Raw genomic sequence first — 16,324 nt, forward strand, 5'->3', positions numbered from 1 at the left:
GCACTCGTTAGAATTTGACATAAGGCGCCTTGGGAAATTCTGCATTTAGCAAGGGCACCTAGAATCAAAAAGTTCGGGAACCACTGGTGTTTAAGCTTTAAACAAAGATGGACACACTATTTAGTAGTTACGGAATCATTTAGTAGAACTCTGTTATAACATTAGAAAATTATGTTATGATAAAGTTTAAATAAATTATTGATATGATTAAAGGATTAATATACATTATTTTATTATAAATATTTTTTTTATAGAATGACATATATGAATGGTCACGAGATCATCGAGTCCATCATAAATATTCTGAAACGACTGCAGATCCTCATAATGTAGAAAGAGGTTTCTTCTTTTCTCATATCGGATGGCTTTTAGTTCGTAAACATCCAGACGTTATAGCAAAAGGAAAAACTATTGATTTAAGTGATTTAAGAGATGATCCTGTAGTGAAATTCCAAAGAAGGTTAGTATTATTAAATACAATGAATCGGAATATATATAAATATTTATTATATTTAAAATAAATTGTTACAGGTACTATCCACAATTGGTGCTACTCTTCAATTTATTAATACCAACATTCGTACCTTATTGGTTTTGGGGCGAATCAGCGTATTACTCCTTTTGGTTCACTTTTGTAGCGAGATATATTGTGGCTCTTCATATGACCTGGTTAGTAAATAGTGCAGCTCATATGTGGGGAAATAAACCATACGATAAATATATATCGGCCAGAGAAAATAACTTCGTAGCCATAGGAGCGCTTGGAGAAGGATTTCACAATTATCATCACACATTTCCATGGGATTACAGCACAAGCGAATTAGGATGGAGGTTTAATTTATCTACAATGTTCATAGATACCATGGCTTGGTTAGGATTAGCTTATGACCTTAAAACAGTTCCTCCAGAAATGATTAAACAAAGAGTTGAAAGAACAGGCGAAAAATATGAATAAGCGAAAATTTACATATTCAACTACCAGTCGGTTGCAAGATATATTAACGGCTGTTAAACTTGCGAGAATGATTAATTGAAGTGATTTATCAATAATTCCATATGAATGAAAGTTCTAAGGATCATATTTCCTAATAAGTGTGATATTTTGTTCACAAGTTAAATGTGCATATAAAAATTTTATCTATACCGAATTAATGATAAACACTATCGCAAGTTTATCAGACGTTCATGCAACCGTTCTTAAAATTTATATAGGAAAAATATATTTGACAACTGCACACTGTTTATTCAATACGTTAATGTTGTTATATTTTACAAATATAAGTAAAAAATATTTTAAAAAAATTTATTAAGTTTATAATTTTGAATATGATCAATATGAATATTAATATTCCAATATCCATTATTTTATTGTTATTATATATTTGTGCTCAATNGAGTAGTATCTTGGCAGATTGAGCTATCTGCAACGAATACCTTCTGTTTTCCACCTTTATTAGAACTGCTTTCATCCCTGAGATGAAAGGTTCAAGATGCTGTTCTTAATGCGCACTTCTTCAGCGACTAAATGTGTAACATGTGCCCAGCATGTCGTGTGGAATAATCTCGTGTACACTGGCATGAGTTTCAAAGAAGTAGCAGTCATATACGGAGTGTTGTCTGTCAAAAGTCCAACAAAATTGTCTAACTAAACATTTAAAAGTTTTAGATATGCAAACACTTCTTTGACAATGATATCACTGTTGCATTTCTCTACAATTTGTGTTCGCACTAGACAGGGTGGTTTGTAGGTTCCAAGCCACACAACCAATGTATTTACAACTTTCCTGTTTTTCACATCGACCAAGTCATCTAGTATCAGTAGAATGTTAGCACCTGGACACATTTGTGCAGTAGAGTCTAAATCTTTGTTTCCAATATTGGGAGAATCCTTTGCAAGATGCTTTCACTAGGCATGTTTTCCCTCGAAGATAATCTTAAATTACACTTTATCCACTTTTGGAACTCTTTGTGACAAAAAATGTGCAAGGGTATTCCCACAGAACAGAATACAGAAACCATGTCTTGCCATCTTGAAGGTTTACCACTTCCGAAAGCAGTAAACGGCAAGGCTCTTTGTTGCTGCTACTACTCTTGCTATGATTAGCAGTAAGATACGGAAGACAAGGCGTAGCAGTTGGACTGAGCTGCTGGGAAAATATATGGCGACCTTGACAAAGTTCTTTAATTTTGCTTTATCCTGCTTTAATGCTTGATAACTTTTGCACAATAACTGGTATGCACGCATTTTATGGATTCAGTAAGCAACCCACAGTCGAATTCGGATATTATTCTATCTGCTTTATCTACTTTTGCGTTTCTTTGTCCACATTAAATAAAATTGTTTGTGGCGCTATCTGTTATTATATTTCAATATAAAAAAACTTTTTGTATTATTAATTATTATAAGAGTGCAAAAAGCTTAATTTTTAGAATAGAGACGAGTTTCATTTTAAAAACTGTAAATGCTAATAACGAGTAAAATCTTAAGAACGACTCCCTCGAGATATGATTTATGACCCGATCTCCTTACCTCCTTGACTTTTAACTACCAAAATTTAATAGCATCAATGCCCCTTATACACAAGCTACCATACTAAATTTCGCTTCTTAATCATTACCCTATCCTGAGATATTAAACAAAATAAATGCAAACACACGCACGCACACACATATACATATTTACGGAATTTTTGCCTCTTTTTTACTTTTTGGGTTCAGGAGGTCTCAAAACGTGAAGATTTGTCAAATTTGATCCTCCTAGTGTTAACTCGAAGGGTCAAATTTGACACGATTNACTTTATTTTAAAATATAGACTATAAATAATTTTTAAAATACAATTAGGTAATTAATTATGAATTGAAACTCTATCATCCGATAAGAAGTAGTATAATTATTTTATGAATTTAAAGCCGAATAAAAACCTTTATGGACAATATATGCCTACATTTTCTTAATAAATTTGAATATTTATTACCATTATGCAATATATATATTCTATAGAAAAATTTAAAAGTAATTTACTAAAAATAAAAGAAAATTAAATAATTACAACAAGGAAAAAATAACACAATTGTTTTGAATTTTATATGAATGTCAGGAAAAGTTTTACTCAATTTCAATGAAATTTTTTTAGTAAAAGTAAAATTCTTAAATAATAATAAACACGCTCTTAGTTTTTTACTTTTAACATTTTAATTATAATGCAAGAATTATTTGTAATTTAAACTTTAATTATTAGGAAATTCTATATGAAAATAAAATTAGGAATAAATTTTGAAAGCTCTAATATTATAATTAATATAGGAAAAAATTCAATACAAATTTATCTCCTAATTCCATAAGATCACTTTATTTTTTTCAAATTTACTAAATATTACAATCTGAAAGCATTTAGGTTAAATTATACAAACTATGAAAAAAACTTTTGTAAAAAATCTGACAGAAAATTGCTTTTTATCACAAGAGGTTTACTAACTTGAACAATTTATCATTTATAGTTGAATTAGAATTATAAAAACTTAAAAATATTGTTTACGACAATGTTTCTCAACTGTTTCTTTAATTTATGACCCTTTAATTCATAGAAAAGCTTGTCATTGTTCAGGAAACAATTTGTATATATTCAGTAGATCGTAATCGACAGGTTGAATAACTACTATAATCATTTACAAAAATATAGCTTATAATTTTAAATTTCAGTTACAATTTTTCAATAATGATTATAACAATTTATAATTGGAAAAAGCATTATATTTTAATTAAAAGCTATTTATTTATAAACAATTAATAAAAGTTAAATGAAAGATTGTTGAGATGCCAAATTATCTTGAAATTGTTAATTCAAATGTACGTATCTGCATCGGATTGAGGACAATATTAAATGCTTTACAATCGTTTTTCCATTTATATCCTAAAAAATAATATAAAAATAATTTTATTATAATTTAAATTATTCTTCAAATTAAATAAAATTAAATAATAATTTACCTTCTTTCTCAGGATGGTTTTTAAATGCATCTAGTATATTCCAATGCATTGAACTTGAATTATTTTTATATTTATTAGCACCAAGTGTCATTTCTTGCATAGAAATCAAATTAAAATTCTTGAACAGATTCTGGAATACAATTAATTGGCTTATAAATATAAATATCTTTAATATTCACTAGAAAATAATATATATATAGAATAGAACGTCGATATTTGCAGGCCAGTCCACCGGGATGTTGCTCGGTGGCCTTTCCTTATTTTAATATAAGTTATATTTCACTTGAAAAAGTAAATTAATGAACAAAATGCAAGCACTGTCTGTTGTATTAAGTTTTGAAAAACTAGTCATATTCTAATTCAGCCCTAAGTCGTCATGATACACCTCAAGCAGACATCCGATTTACAGCAAATGCTGCCTATTACATAAAATTTTAAAGTTATAAGTCCTGATTCAGACGTCAACATCCGTGTGAATTGATATTCACACGGTCTATCACGATGTGCATTTTGTAACTTTTAATTTGAAATTTAACTGACTATAACTTGAGCAGGGAGCAGAAATTTTTTTTGTTTTGAATTTTCTGTCCTCTGCTCACTAAGAAATCTGTTTCTCTCCTTCTAAAACAATCGTATCCCGTCGCCCTCATTGTCGGCTTAGCCGACAATGAGGGCGACGGGATAGGAAAGTCGGATTTTTAACTTGGGATAGGAGAGTCGGTTTTTTAACTTGATCTCTAAACCTCCCGTCGCCCTCATTANAAAAGTAAATTAATGAACAAAATGCAAGCACTGTCTGTTGTATTAAGTTTTGAAAAACTAGTCATATTCTAATTCAGCCCTAAGTCGTCATGATACACCTCAAGCAGACATCCGATTTACAGCAAATGCTGCCTATTACATAAAATTTTAAAGTTATAAGTCCTGATTCAGACGTCAACATCCGTGTGAATTGATATTCACACGGTCTATCACGATGTGCATTTTGTAACTTTTAATTTGAAATTTAACTGACTATAACTTGAGCAGGGAGCAGAAATTTTTTTTGTTTTGAATTTTCTGTCCTCTGCTCACTAAGAAATCTGTTTCTCTCCTTCTAAAACAATCGTATCCCGTCGCCCTCATTGTCGGCTTAGCCGACAATGAGGGCGACGGGATAGGAGAGTCGGAGCTCGATATATTCAGGACAATTCGATTTTAGGCCTCCCAGAGCAAACAGAATGAGGCCTTAACTGCAACGGCCATCTGGCCGACGATATGCTTATACAGTAGATCGTCAATTAACCGAAACAATTGAAGTGGAAGGAAGTTTATACTTAGCTATGCACAAGAATCCCTGTGCACAGCTAAGTAAAAATAACTCAAGAACAAAAAAAAAATTATTCAGCTGTCTTTTAATTACTATTGTATACAATTAATCCTGTTTTATATTTTTATGTTTTATTGGTGATGTAAGTAGAGTTATATGGTCTTTGGTTAACGATTCTGTTGAGAGCAAGGTTATCAAGTAATGTATTGATGTCAGAAAATCCGCTTATAGTAATCTACGCTTGCTGTTTAGACTGATGAGGGATTGTGAGTCCGAAATGAATTTCCACTATTAATTAATTAATAAAGCGTTTTTTAACTTGATCTCTAAACCTCCGTTTTGTTAATTAACCTACAAGATATGATAAATCTGTAGCCTACAATTGATAGTCCTGGGTCAAATCAAGAAGAAATTAATCCAGACAAGAAGCAAGAATATTTACAAATAATTTTTTCATATTCGTATGCGACAGTTTTCTATCAATTTATTAGTTCGCTCATATAACAATTTGAAATTTTGGCGCCCCATCATCTCGGCGCCCTGGGCACGTGACCACTCTGCCTCTGCCTTTTCAGGGCCCTGATCTGAGTATAATTTTAATTTTATTTTTGGAATGACTTAAACAGCTGCAGGAATGTTATCAATATCAGAACACGGAAGAAACATTGCTATTGCTAATTTTTTCATGACCTTACCAATAGCTAAACCTTTGATCAATTGGGGATTTTGACATTGGGATGAGCCAATATCATCTGTATTTGGATTTAGCGAAGACAAGATGGCTATTTGATTCTCCTTTCCCAAAAATTGAAAACTGTTATCATGTTGTCACCAATGCATTTTACCAATTTTTCAACCTTTTTCTCATTGCGGACTGGTAAAATGATGGATAATTTTATGTGGGACCAAGTTGTTATATACGACTATGAATTATGCTTATCTAGAGTTACTGTACGTAACAAAGTACGTGCAGTAACTCAAGATTACTATTTAAATATCACCTGTAATCAACTGCACCAGCTTCAGTACGGTCAAATATTTTTCTGTGGATCGTCACTGGTCCGTGGAATGGCGATTGAGAAACACTGATGCAAATGGTTCAAAACAAACTGAGAAGAGTACCTATTATATTAAAGTAAAAGGTGGAGTCGACATGTTTTAAGTGACAAAAACAAGTTACTAAGTATTTTGAGAAATAATAATTTATAACAGAACTTTAATTAGAAACCAGCTACACTCAGGACCGGCACTACAGCATGGGCAAACTAGGCATTTGCCCGGAGCGAAAATGGTAATCGCGAAAAATTTTAATAAATTTTCGTGAATGAAAATAACGAACAGAACAGAGAAACTATCGTCGTAGTGTGACATAAAAATATTTTAAATAAAATTAAAATTTAAAAAGATTTAACAATTTTTCCCTATTTCTAATAGGTGTGGCATTTCAAAACAAATTTTTTTGTTTTTCGTTTCATGTAGATGATAAGTGGCGTCAAATGCATGTCTTGCCTCGGGCGTCATAACTCTAGCGTCAGCCCTGGCTACTTCTAAAACTCTAAGGTACAAATATACTGCGTCGCTTAAACCTAAATTAATATTGTTCATTTTATTATATAAATTAAAAATAGTTTTTCCCTGAAATTTGCACTTGGATACTTTTCTGATTCGAAAATGGAAGATGGCGAACCTTTTTTGATCAAAAAGCCACAAACCATTTTAGAAGGATCTCTCATTGTTTTAATATTAAAAATAACTAATATCACGATTTTTAGTAATATTTTTTATTTTTTCTAATTAATAACAGATTCCATAAGCTATATATTTTATCTTATTGGTAAAATGGAAACTATACACGAAGATATAGATATAAATAAAATAACTTGAATGCAAATATATGTCTGTATCACAAATCTAGTAAAAAGATAAATAAAACTGTTATCATTACAGTTCTTACTTATTTAATAAAAAAATTAAGGAAACAATCTTATGATTAAAGATTTGTGCACGCAACGCAATGTAATTAATGAAATAATATCAGATTAAAGATCTCTTCCGCAAATTAAGCTGTAAAAACGAGCAATTAACAAAAACTGTTCATAAAAAAACTGAGTTCAAGTGTGTGATTTAATTCAAAGAGTAATAAGTGCTTCCTAAAACAGTTTTAGAACAGCCTTAATTGTAATAGACAGAATTAGGTTAGGAACTGGAACTATTTCGACAGAACGATTTCTTGGAATTGCCTAGAATATATTTCACGAAATGGAATCAACGAATAGAAAATATGATTCCTTTCAGTACTGACTTGAAGAGTGAGGATACGAGGCAATAACCTCACGCGTCAAAATGAGCAGTCAAAAACGTTCGAAAGGATAAAAATAAAAATAAAAATATGCTGAATACAGTCAAGACCCATAAATGTATTTTAAAGTTGTTTATAAATAGTTCGTACAAGATTGCCATTGTTAGAAATGCTACGTTCTAGAGACAGGAGCTGCAAAAATCAGTTTGGCCTCAGGTGCCTCAGATTACCATGAAGCAGCCACTGATTCCTTTATATATGGAAATGGGATAGCGAAAGTGAAATATGAAATTACATTACCTATATCAGGACTGTAGTAATAAATAAAATGTTTTGGATTGTTAACAATTTATGTACTAAAGCGAACCGGGTAAAAATTGTATTCAAGTTATTTATAACTTTTCTGCATTTTATGTTTGAAAAGATGCTGTATTATGCATTGTTCGTTATACCCATTAATGTATTTTGAATATTATTATTATTATTATTTTATTAATCTTAAAAAATTTCCTAAATAGTTCATTACCTCTAAAATAGTTTGTATGGACTTGGTTTACTTTATGACTATCCTCGAATAAATACATCGCAATATATTTTTATACAAACTATATATTACAGTCGACCCCTCCCCCTATAACGCGGTAGATACGTTCCACTTCATAAGAATTTCACGTTGTAGAAATCCTTAAATACATGAGCCAATCACAGCCCGGCACGTGTGCAGTTTACGGATTACGGCTGTTTGAAAGGTTTTCTTCTATAAAATTAACCGATTCTAGACTAATTCGACTCAACATTTCCAAAACACGTATAAAATTTTGTGAGTAATCCGTATAAACTATACTATAAACAAAAAATTGTAGGATTACTTACCGAGTGTAGTGCACACTCGGTAAGTAATCCTACAATTTTTTGTTTATAGTATACGTTCGACGACACCATTGCTTAAGCTTGTTTTCGTCGCGGAGCAACGCATCGAACGGCAGGCACGTGCTTCCTGATAAATTATTTTTTTGCGAAAACTTTGCTGAACTTTGGATACATCATTAATATAAACATAATTTTTATGGCCGTTAAATAATAAATGGTTTTTAGTAGGTCCGCTACTCATTTAAACTCAAAGGTTTGTGCAATATCCGCTATTGGTCTAGCTTCGACCAATCCTGTCGCGACACGAGTCGGCGATGACGTTTTACCGCGTTACACGTGTCTCTTTTAGCGTCTTTATACGAATACGGTTGCAATTTTTTCGCCGTGATCTACGAATCCGCATTATGTGAACCCGTTTTATACGGGGAGTCTACTGTATTTAAGTATAAATATAATAATTTATATAGCCTAATTCTTTAATAATGTAAACTTGATCAATAATTTATCAAATTACAGTGCTAAACATTATCATAAATTTGAAATAAAATTTTTAATTAATATACAGGATATATCAAAACTCATGGTACAACGTTAGGAGGTGATAGAACACAATTAGACAAGCACAAATCACCCTACAATGCATGCTCGGAACTCAAATAGTGAAGCGCTAGAGGGCCAACGTACGGCGGTCACTATAGTGATACAACGAATAGTATATTCGGCCTCAGGCCGAATACCGAATATTCATCCAAACTATTCGGCTTGATTAACGCAGGTACGAAAATTTGCGCGCAAACTGAATTACGGCAAGGTTCGCGCACCCTGCTCTCTATTGGCCCGCTGTCACTAAGCTATGCCAATCGCGTTAAGTCTTGACAGTTGTAACGGACAGACACGAGCGTCATGGCAGTATATGATAAGTGATGATATCAAATGTGGATAACAATGAAATGACCTACACGTGTAAATAACGGAAAAAAAAACAGAGAAGGACCGCGAAGTGAAAATGTGAAAATAAATATAAAATTGAGTTGACAACATAATCGAATAAGTCGAGACAGCTTATTGGCGCGAAATAAATAATTGTTCTGATAGATTTCGGAAAGCTAAATTCTTGTAATGAAAGTCACTTAGCGTGCACGGGCGAAAGCCTTGGGGCGTTCAGGCTACCAAACTGTCTGGAACTTCAGTTATGATAAATAATTCTATACAATGAAACAAAACAGTTAATTTAATTTTTAAGTTTATAGTAAGGGATGATTTCATAAAAACGCTTTAAGATCATTAATTGTTATTATTTTCACATTTTATGACCTAAGTTTCGATCTAATGTGCCCACGCAATAAAAATTTTCATACAAATTTTTTTATCCCTTTCTTTCACCCCTTTAGGGTTGAATTTCGTAAAATCTTTTCCTAGCACGCCTCAACTTTACAAAAGGAACACCTTCAAATTTTTAAGTTTCTAGCACCAGTAGTTTTGGCTCTACATTAATTATCCTATCAGGACTTGTTCTTTTATATACGAGTATATAGATGACTAAACTACATAATAAGTAGGTAGTTTTCATTTGATTTGTTACTTTTTTTGATCTCTTAAAAAATAACTTAATTACATTACTTTTCCTTTGATCTTTTACTTAAATAAGCAAAAATTGCGCTTTATCGAACTTGAAATGTATATTCAGCATTAATAAAAGTTACCAAAATGATTACTTTACTATGTTTTTGTTATTTCTTACTCCTTTTTTAGGTATTCGGTATTCGGCCGAATAGCAAAACATAGGCCGAATAGCCCGAATACCGAATAGTAACCGAATATTCGTTGCATTATTAGTCACTACATCGATGGTGTGAAGCCTGTGTCACCGTTGGAGGCCGTATTTTTGGCAAATAAAATGTTGAATAAAATAATTTCCTTAAATTTATCGATTTTCTTTCATTCTTTATTTGCCACTTTTGTTTATTATCATTTCATTATACAGTAAGTACAGCTGTCTGTGGAGTGTAAAAATCTAAGAGGGCTTTTTTTTATATCCATCGTGGATTCGGCCGGGTCCACAATGGGGATTACTGGGTGATGAAGGAAGGGGTTTCACATATCCGGAAAGACTGCCCCTGAAAAATTCCTGGGAAAACTGTTCTATCGGATTCGATTCCACGTCCTCCAAAACGGTAGACTGACACACCTTAACTCGGGGACTACAGATATATAAAATTCTGAATAATCAAGGAAAACTGTTTCAAATAAATAATCTATCAAAATTTAATTTATTTAATACTATTTTTTGAAAAATTTCCTGTTTAATATTGTGCAATATTAAGGAAAATTAATTTCGTACATGATATACAGGGTGTGTTTTTTATCTTGAGACATTGAAATAACTTATATATATAATTTATTTCAATGTATTTATATATACAATATAAATTAATTATTACATTTTCTGCTTTAGCAATAATTTCTTCTGCATGAAAAATATCATTTTCTTGTTTAAAATACAATAAATACCATTCATTTTAAGCCCCTTTCACACAATTTAGCTTGAAATCATAACAGTGTCTAGCCACAGAAAAGTATCTAAGCACAATACTCAATTGTGTCTACTCAAGGCGACCGTGCTTTATTTCCTATATTTTCAATTGATTATTTTATATTTTGTTGGAACAGTTGTTCGTGATGGATCAGATAAAATGCACCATCTGTCTATATATATTAAAATGTTGTTGTTTGTTAAGTTATGGCAACGCAACACTTCAGCGATCTCCCAAGGGGATGCCTTCTGGGATGTCTTTATAAGGGAAACTGGCCCCTATTTAGGCATTACAGATATGGAGAAAACCTGGAAAACTCCACGTGGCCAACCCGTCCGAGCGAGGAGCGAACCCATGACCGAACTCCCAGTGTTCAGGGTACGAAGACCGTTTGACCACTGGTGGGCTATATTAAAATGAAAAATAGTCGAACAGCTTAGTTCAAGAATCAACTAGATAGAAAGGCATTTCTCGACTGTGTGATGCCATCATGAAACGACCAATGAGTATTCTCTGTGTGTATTCTCGCGATGTAGGCTAGGACTTTTGCATCTACTTTCAAGTGATTTTATTTATAAAATGTAATATAATCAATATTGCCAGATTTATAGACAGGAAAATATTTCAAGCTTTTTTGTCAGAGAGCTTGTTACTATATTATAGAAAGAACATACATTTTCCATACTGTATGTGTGTATGTGTGTCTGTAGTAAAATACAGGGTGGGAAAGAAAATCGTTTAACACCCCTGCTACAGAATATAGAATGTACATTGAGCAAATCATGTAACGTGTGTATAACTCTACAACCGTTCGAGGTAGGTGAATAAATCTCTCGGAAATCAATTCCTTGTGAAATTCTGACCCTAAATGATGTGTCACATGACCTCCTTCCTATTTACAGTTTCGGAATTCATTTAATATGGCCGCCATCTTGGTGACAGCCGTGCGTGTAACATACATCAATCAGTTTTTCCTTCGGTTTAATGTGTTCCTCACATGAGCGAATTAACTTTGGGTACATTCTATATTCTGTAGCAGTTGTGTTATGTGATTTTCTTTTCCACCCTATATATTTTAATTAAATAAGAGGTAGCGATCAATTTACATATTTTGCAAAAATTTTCTTAAAATACCTAAATTTAAAGTAATAAGGAAAATTATGAATTATAATTTATGAAAAAATATATAATTTACATATACAGTGAAAACTGCTTAGGACACTACCTGCATTCGACGGGCACCTGTCAAAACGGGCAAAAGTTTCTGGCACTGAATACTTTATCCATAGAGTCTTCGTATAAGTTACCTGTATTAAACGACCGCCTGTGTAACGCGACCGCGGGCATCGATTTTTGGTCCGAAACAAGATACAACAATTGTAATAAGCGATCACTTACGCGAATATATCTGGTCTAAACTATGGTTCAACAACGTCTCCCCCTAATATAATAAATTAATCTAAACTCTCGTTCGAACCCATTTCGGGCACTGCTTCCACCCTTGAAATTAGGTGAAGGTGTTATTGAATTAGTCTAGCAACAAAGGAAATTCATTTCAGTTTGTTCGAAATTGTCCGAAAAACGAAAGAATTGCAAAGTGCTGTCGTTAGAAGATCGTGTTAAAGTTATCACAACAGCAATTAGCGGCGAAGTTTAACTGTGGGAAAACGAAATTGATTTTACGGTAGACCTACAGTATTTTCCTTGGCGGTATAAAATATTGTACACGATATAATTGTACTAATATTGTACACGATATAATCGTCTGATCTCATCATTTGATAAAATTTATTTTTATTTATTTATTTTGAAGCTCATATACAGTACATGTGCGATAAATAGTTTCTGTATCAATCTACCTTATTTTCACGATATTTTTAGAAAAATAATATCCAAGTGATTTTCGCACGCAAAATATTCAAAAAACAATAAACGCATTAATGCAAATCTCAGTTTTACAGGCAACCTTCCTTTTTCGATTCCGCAATGACAATCGCGGAATGTAATGAAATCATATAAAGAGAAAAAATAATGAAATCGTTTTATTAATTAATAATTTTTCTTATTGTACTTAAGAAAATGTTTAAAATATATACAGTATTTTTAAAGTTAAAATAAGACTAAATCAACGAATACCAAAACCAAAGTGATGGAGAGATACGACGAGCTTGTATATTGATGACGTAATACACATAACTGAGGAGCGAACGCAAAGAACCAAGTTGAATTAAGTCGGGGAAAAAAATGTACATTATAATAGAGAAAATGCGACTATTGTATTAATCTTTAAAATATTGGTATTAAATCTGTCTTATAAAATCACGACGAATCCTGTAAATCGAGTTATCCGATAAGAATAAAATACAATACCAATATAAAATTCGCTTATTTTTGCTCACCGTGCGTTTTGCTTAGTAGAAATGGCTAAAAAGTGCGCAAAATACGTACCGTGATGGATCAGATAAAATGCACCATCTGTCTATATATATTAAAATGTTGTTGTTTGTTAAGTTATGGCAACGCAACACTTCAGCGATCTCCCAAGGGGATGCCTTCTGGGATGTCTTTATAAGGGAAACTGGCCCCTATTTAGGCATTACAGATATGGAGAAAACCTGGAAAACTCCACGTGGCCAACCCGTCCGAGCGAGGAGCGAACCCATGACCGAACTCCCAGTGTTCAGGGTACGAAGACCGTTTGACCACTGGTGGGCTATATTAAAATGAAAAATAGTCGAACAGCTTAGTTCAAGAATCAACTAGATAGAAAGGCATTTCTCGACTGTGTGATGCCATCATGAAACGACCAATGAGTATTCTCTGTGTGTATTCTCGCGATGTAGGCTAGGACTTTTGCATCTACTTTCAAGTGATTTTATTTATAAAATGTAATATAATCAATATTGCCAGATTTATAGACAGGAAAATATTTCAAGCTTTTTTGTCAGAGAGCTTGTTACTATATTATAGAAAGAACATACATTTTCCATACTGTATGTGTGTATGTGTGTCTGTAGTAAAATACAGGGTGGGAAAGAAAATCGTTTAACACCCCTGCTACAGAATATAGAATGTACATTGAGCAAATCATGTAACGTGTGTATAACTCTACAACCGTTCGAGGTAGGTGAATAAATCTCTCGGAAATCAATTCCTTGTGAAATTCTGACCCTAAATGATGTGTCACATGACCTCCTTCCTATTTACAGTTTCGGAATTCATTTAATATGGCCGCCATCTTGGTGACAGCCGTGCGTGTAACATACATCAATCAGTTTTTCCTTCGGTTTAATGTGTTCCTCACATGAGCGAATTAACTTTGGGTACATTCTATATTCTGTAGCAGTTGTGTTATGTGATTTTCTTTTCCACCCTATATATTTTAATTAAATAAGAGGTAGCGATCAATTTACATATTTTGCAAAAATTTTCTTAAAATACCTAAATTTAAAGTAATAAGGAAAATTATGAATTATAATTTATGAAAAAATATATAATTTACATATACAGTGAAAACTGCTTAGGACACTACCTGCATTCGACGGGCACCTGTCAAAACGGGCAAAAGTTTCTGGCACTGAATACTTTATCCATAGAGTCTTCGTATAAGTTACCTGTATTAAACGACCACCCGTGTAAAGCGACCGCGGGCATCGATTTTTGGTCCGAAACAAGATACAACAATTGTAATAAGCGATCACTTACGCGAATATATCTGGTCTAAACTATGGTTCAACAACGTCTCCCCCTAATATAATAAATTAATCTAAACTCTCGTTCGAACCCATTTCGGGCACTGCTTCCACCCTTGAAATTAGGTGAAGGTGTTATTGAATTAGTCTAGCAACAAAGGAAATTCATTTCAGTTTGTTCGAAATTGTCCGAAAAACGAAAGAATTGCAAAGTGCTGTCGTTAGAAGATCGTGTTAAAGTTATCACAACAGCAATTAGCGGCGAAGTTTAACTGTGGGAAAACGAAATTGATTTTACGGTAGACCTACAGTATTTTCCTTGGCGGTATAAAATATTGTACACGATATAATTGTACTAATATTGTACACGATATAATCGTCTGATCTCATCATTTGATAAAATTTATTTTTATTTATTTATTTTGAAGCTCATATACAGTACATGTGCGATAAATAGTTTCTGTATCAATCTACCTTATTTTCACGATATTTTTAGAAAAATAATATCCAAGTAATTTTCGCACGCAAAATATTCAAAAAACAATAAACGCATTAATGCAAATCTCAGTTTTACAGGCAACCTTTCTTTTTCGATTCCGCAATGACAATCGCGGAATGTAATGAAATCATATAAAGAGAAAAAATAATGAAATCGTTTTATTAATTAATAATTTTTCTTATTGTACTTAAGAAAATGTTTAAAATATATACAGTATTTTTAAAGTTAAAATAAGACTAAATCAACGAATACCAAAACCAAAGTGATGGAGAGATACGACGAGCTTGTATATTGATGACGTAATACACATAACTGAGGAGCGAACGCAAAGAACCAAGTTGAATTAAGTCGGGGAAAAAAATGTACATTATAATAGAGAAAATGCGACTATTGTATTAATCTTTAAAATATTGGTATTAAATCTGTCTTATAAAATCACGACGAATCCTGTAAATCGAGTTATCCGATAAGAATAAAATACAATACCAATATAAAATTCGCTTATTTTTGCTCACCGTGCGTTTTGCTTAGTAGAAATGGCTAAAAAGTGCGCAAAATACGTACGGAAATACAGTATTAAAGCACCACCTGTCTAAAAGACCACTTTTTAAAGGAACCGTGGGTGGTCGCCATAGAGGTTTTACTGTATATATAATCATAAATATGAATATACAGTAGAACCTCGATTATCCGGATCTCTAGTATCCGGATTTTCGATTATCCGGATTGTTCAAAATAAACAAAAATTTACGAATTTGCTGATTTGCACTTGGCAAATTACGACACTGTTAATGTACGTGATGAATGCATAACTTTTTTGTTTCAACAACGTCTCACCCGGCACAGTGGTAGTAAACTCTTAAATATATTTTACGTAGTAATAAAAATATAACTTGACATACGTATTTATAAATAATTTATATTCAAATTACATAATTTCTATGACCAAGGGCGGCGTAAGGCATGGACGACGTGGGCCACCGCCTATGCCTCGCGGTCCGAAGGGCCTCGCGCCTCGAAGGTTTATGCATTACTTAAAAGCCGCGAACGCGACGAAAAAATTTTACTTGTCATAAAACGATAAATAGTTTGTCAAATTTTTATTCATTAAAATTCAGTTTCAACTGCTTTTT

The 16,324-nt window shown here is 32.6% G+C and overlaps 1 protein-coding gene and 1 pseudogene across 1 annotated transcript in view; one reads left to right on the forward strand and one right to left on the reverse strand.

The window, feature by feature from the left end:
• The first annotated feature begins 203 nt into the window (after positions 1 to 203).
• LOC111629097 lies at positions 204 to 1,360 on the forward strand (annotated as a pseudogene).
• Positions 1,361 to 3,360: 2,000 nt separating this feature from the next.
• LOC111629098 (lysosomal alpha-mannosidase-like) overlaps positions 3,361 to 16,324 on the reverse strand; it is a 71,470-nt gene continuing 58,506 nt past the window's right edge. Inside the window, exons 23-24 of the mRNA XM_023372962.1 lie at positions 3,989 to 4,118; positions 3,361 to 3,911 (exon numbers count right to left, since the gene is read on the reverse strand). Coding sequence (XP_023228730.1) covers positions 3,823 to 3,911; positions 3,989 to 4,118 — 219 coding nt within the window. The 3' untranslated portion in view covers positions 3,361 to 3,822. The remainder of the gene's footprint in view (positions 3,912 to 3,988; positions 4,119 to 16,324) is intronic.

Source organism: Centruroides sculpturatus, unplaced genomic scaffold (genome assembly GCF_000671375.1).
Source record: "Centruroides sculpturatus isolate CEXI.00-Female unplaced genomic scaffold, Cexi_2.0 scaffold422, whole genome shotgun sequence".
In the NCBI taxonomy this organism is placed as follows: Eukaryota; Metazoa; Arthropoda; class Arachnida; order Scorpiones; family Buthidae; genus Centruroides; species Centruroides sculpturatus.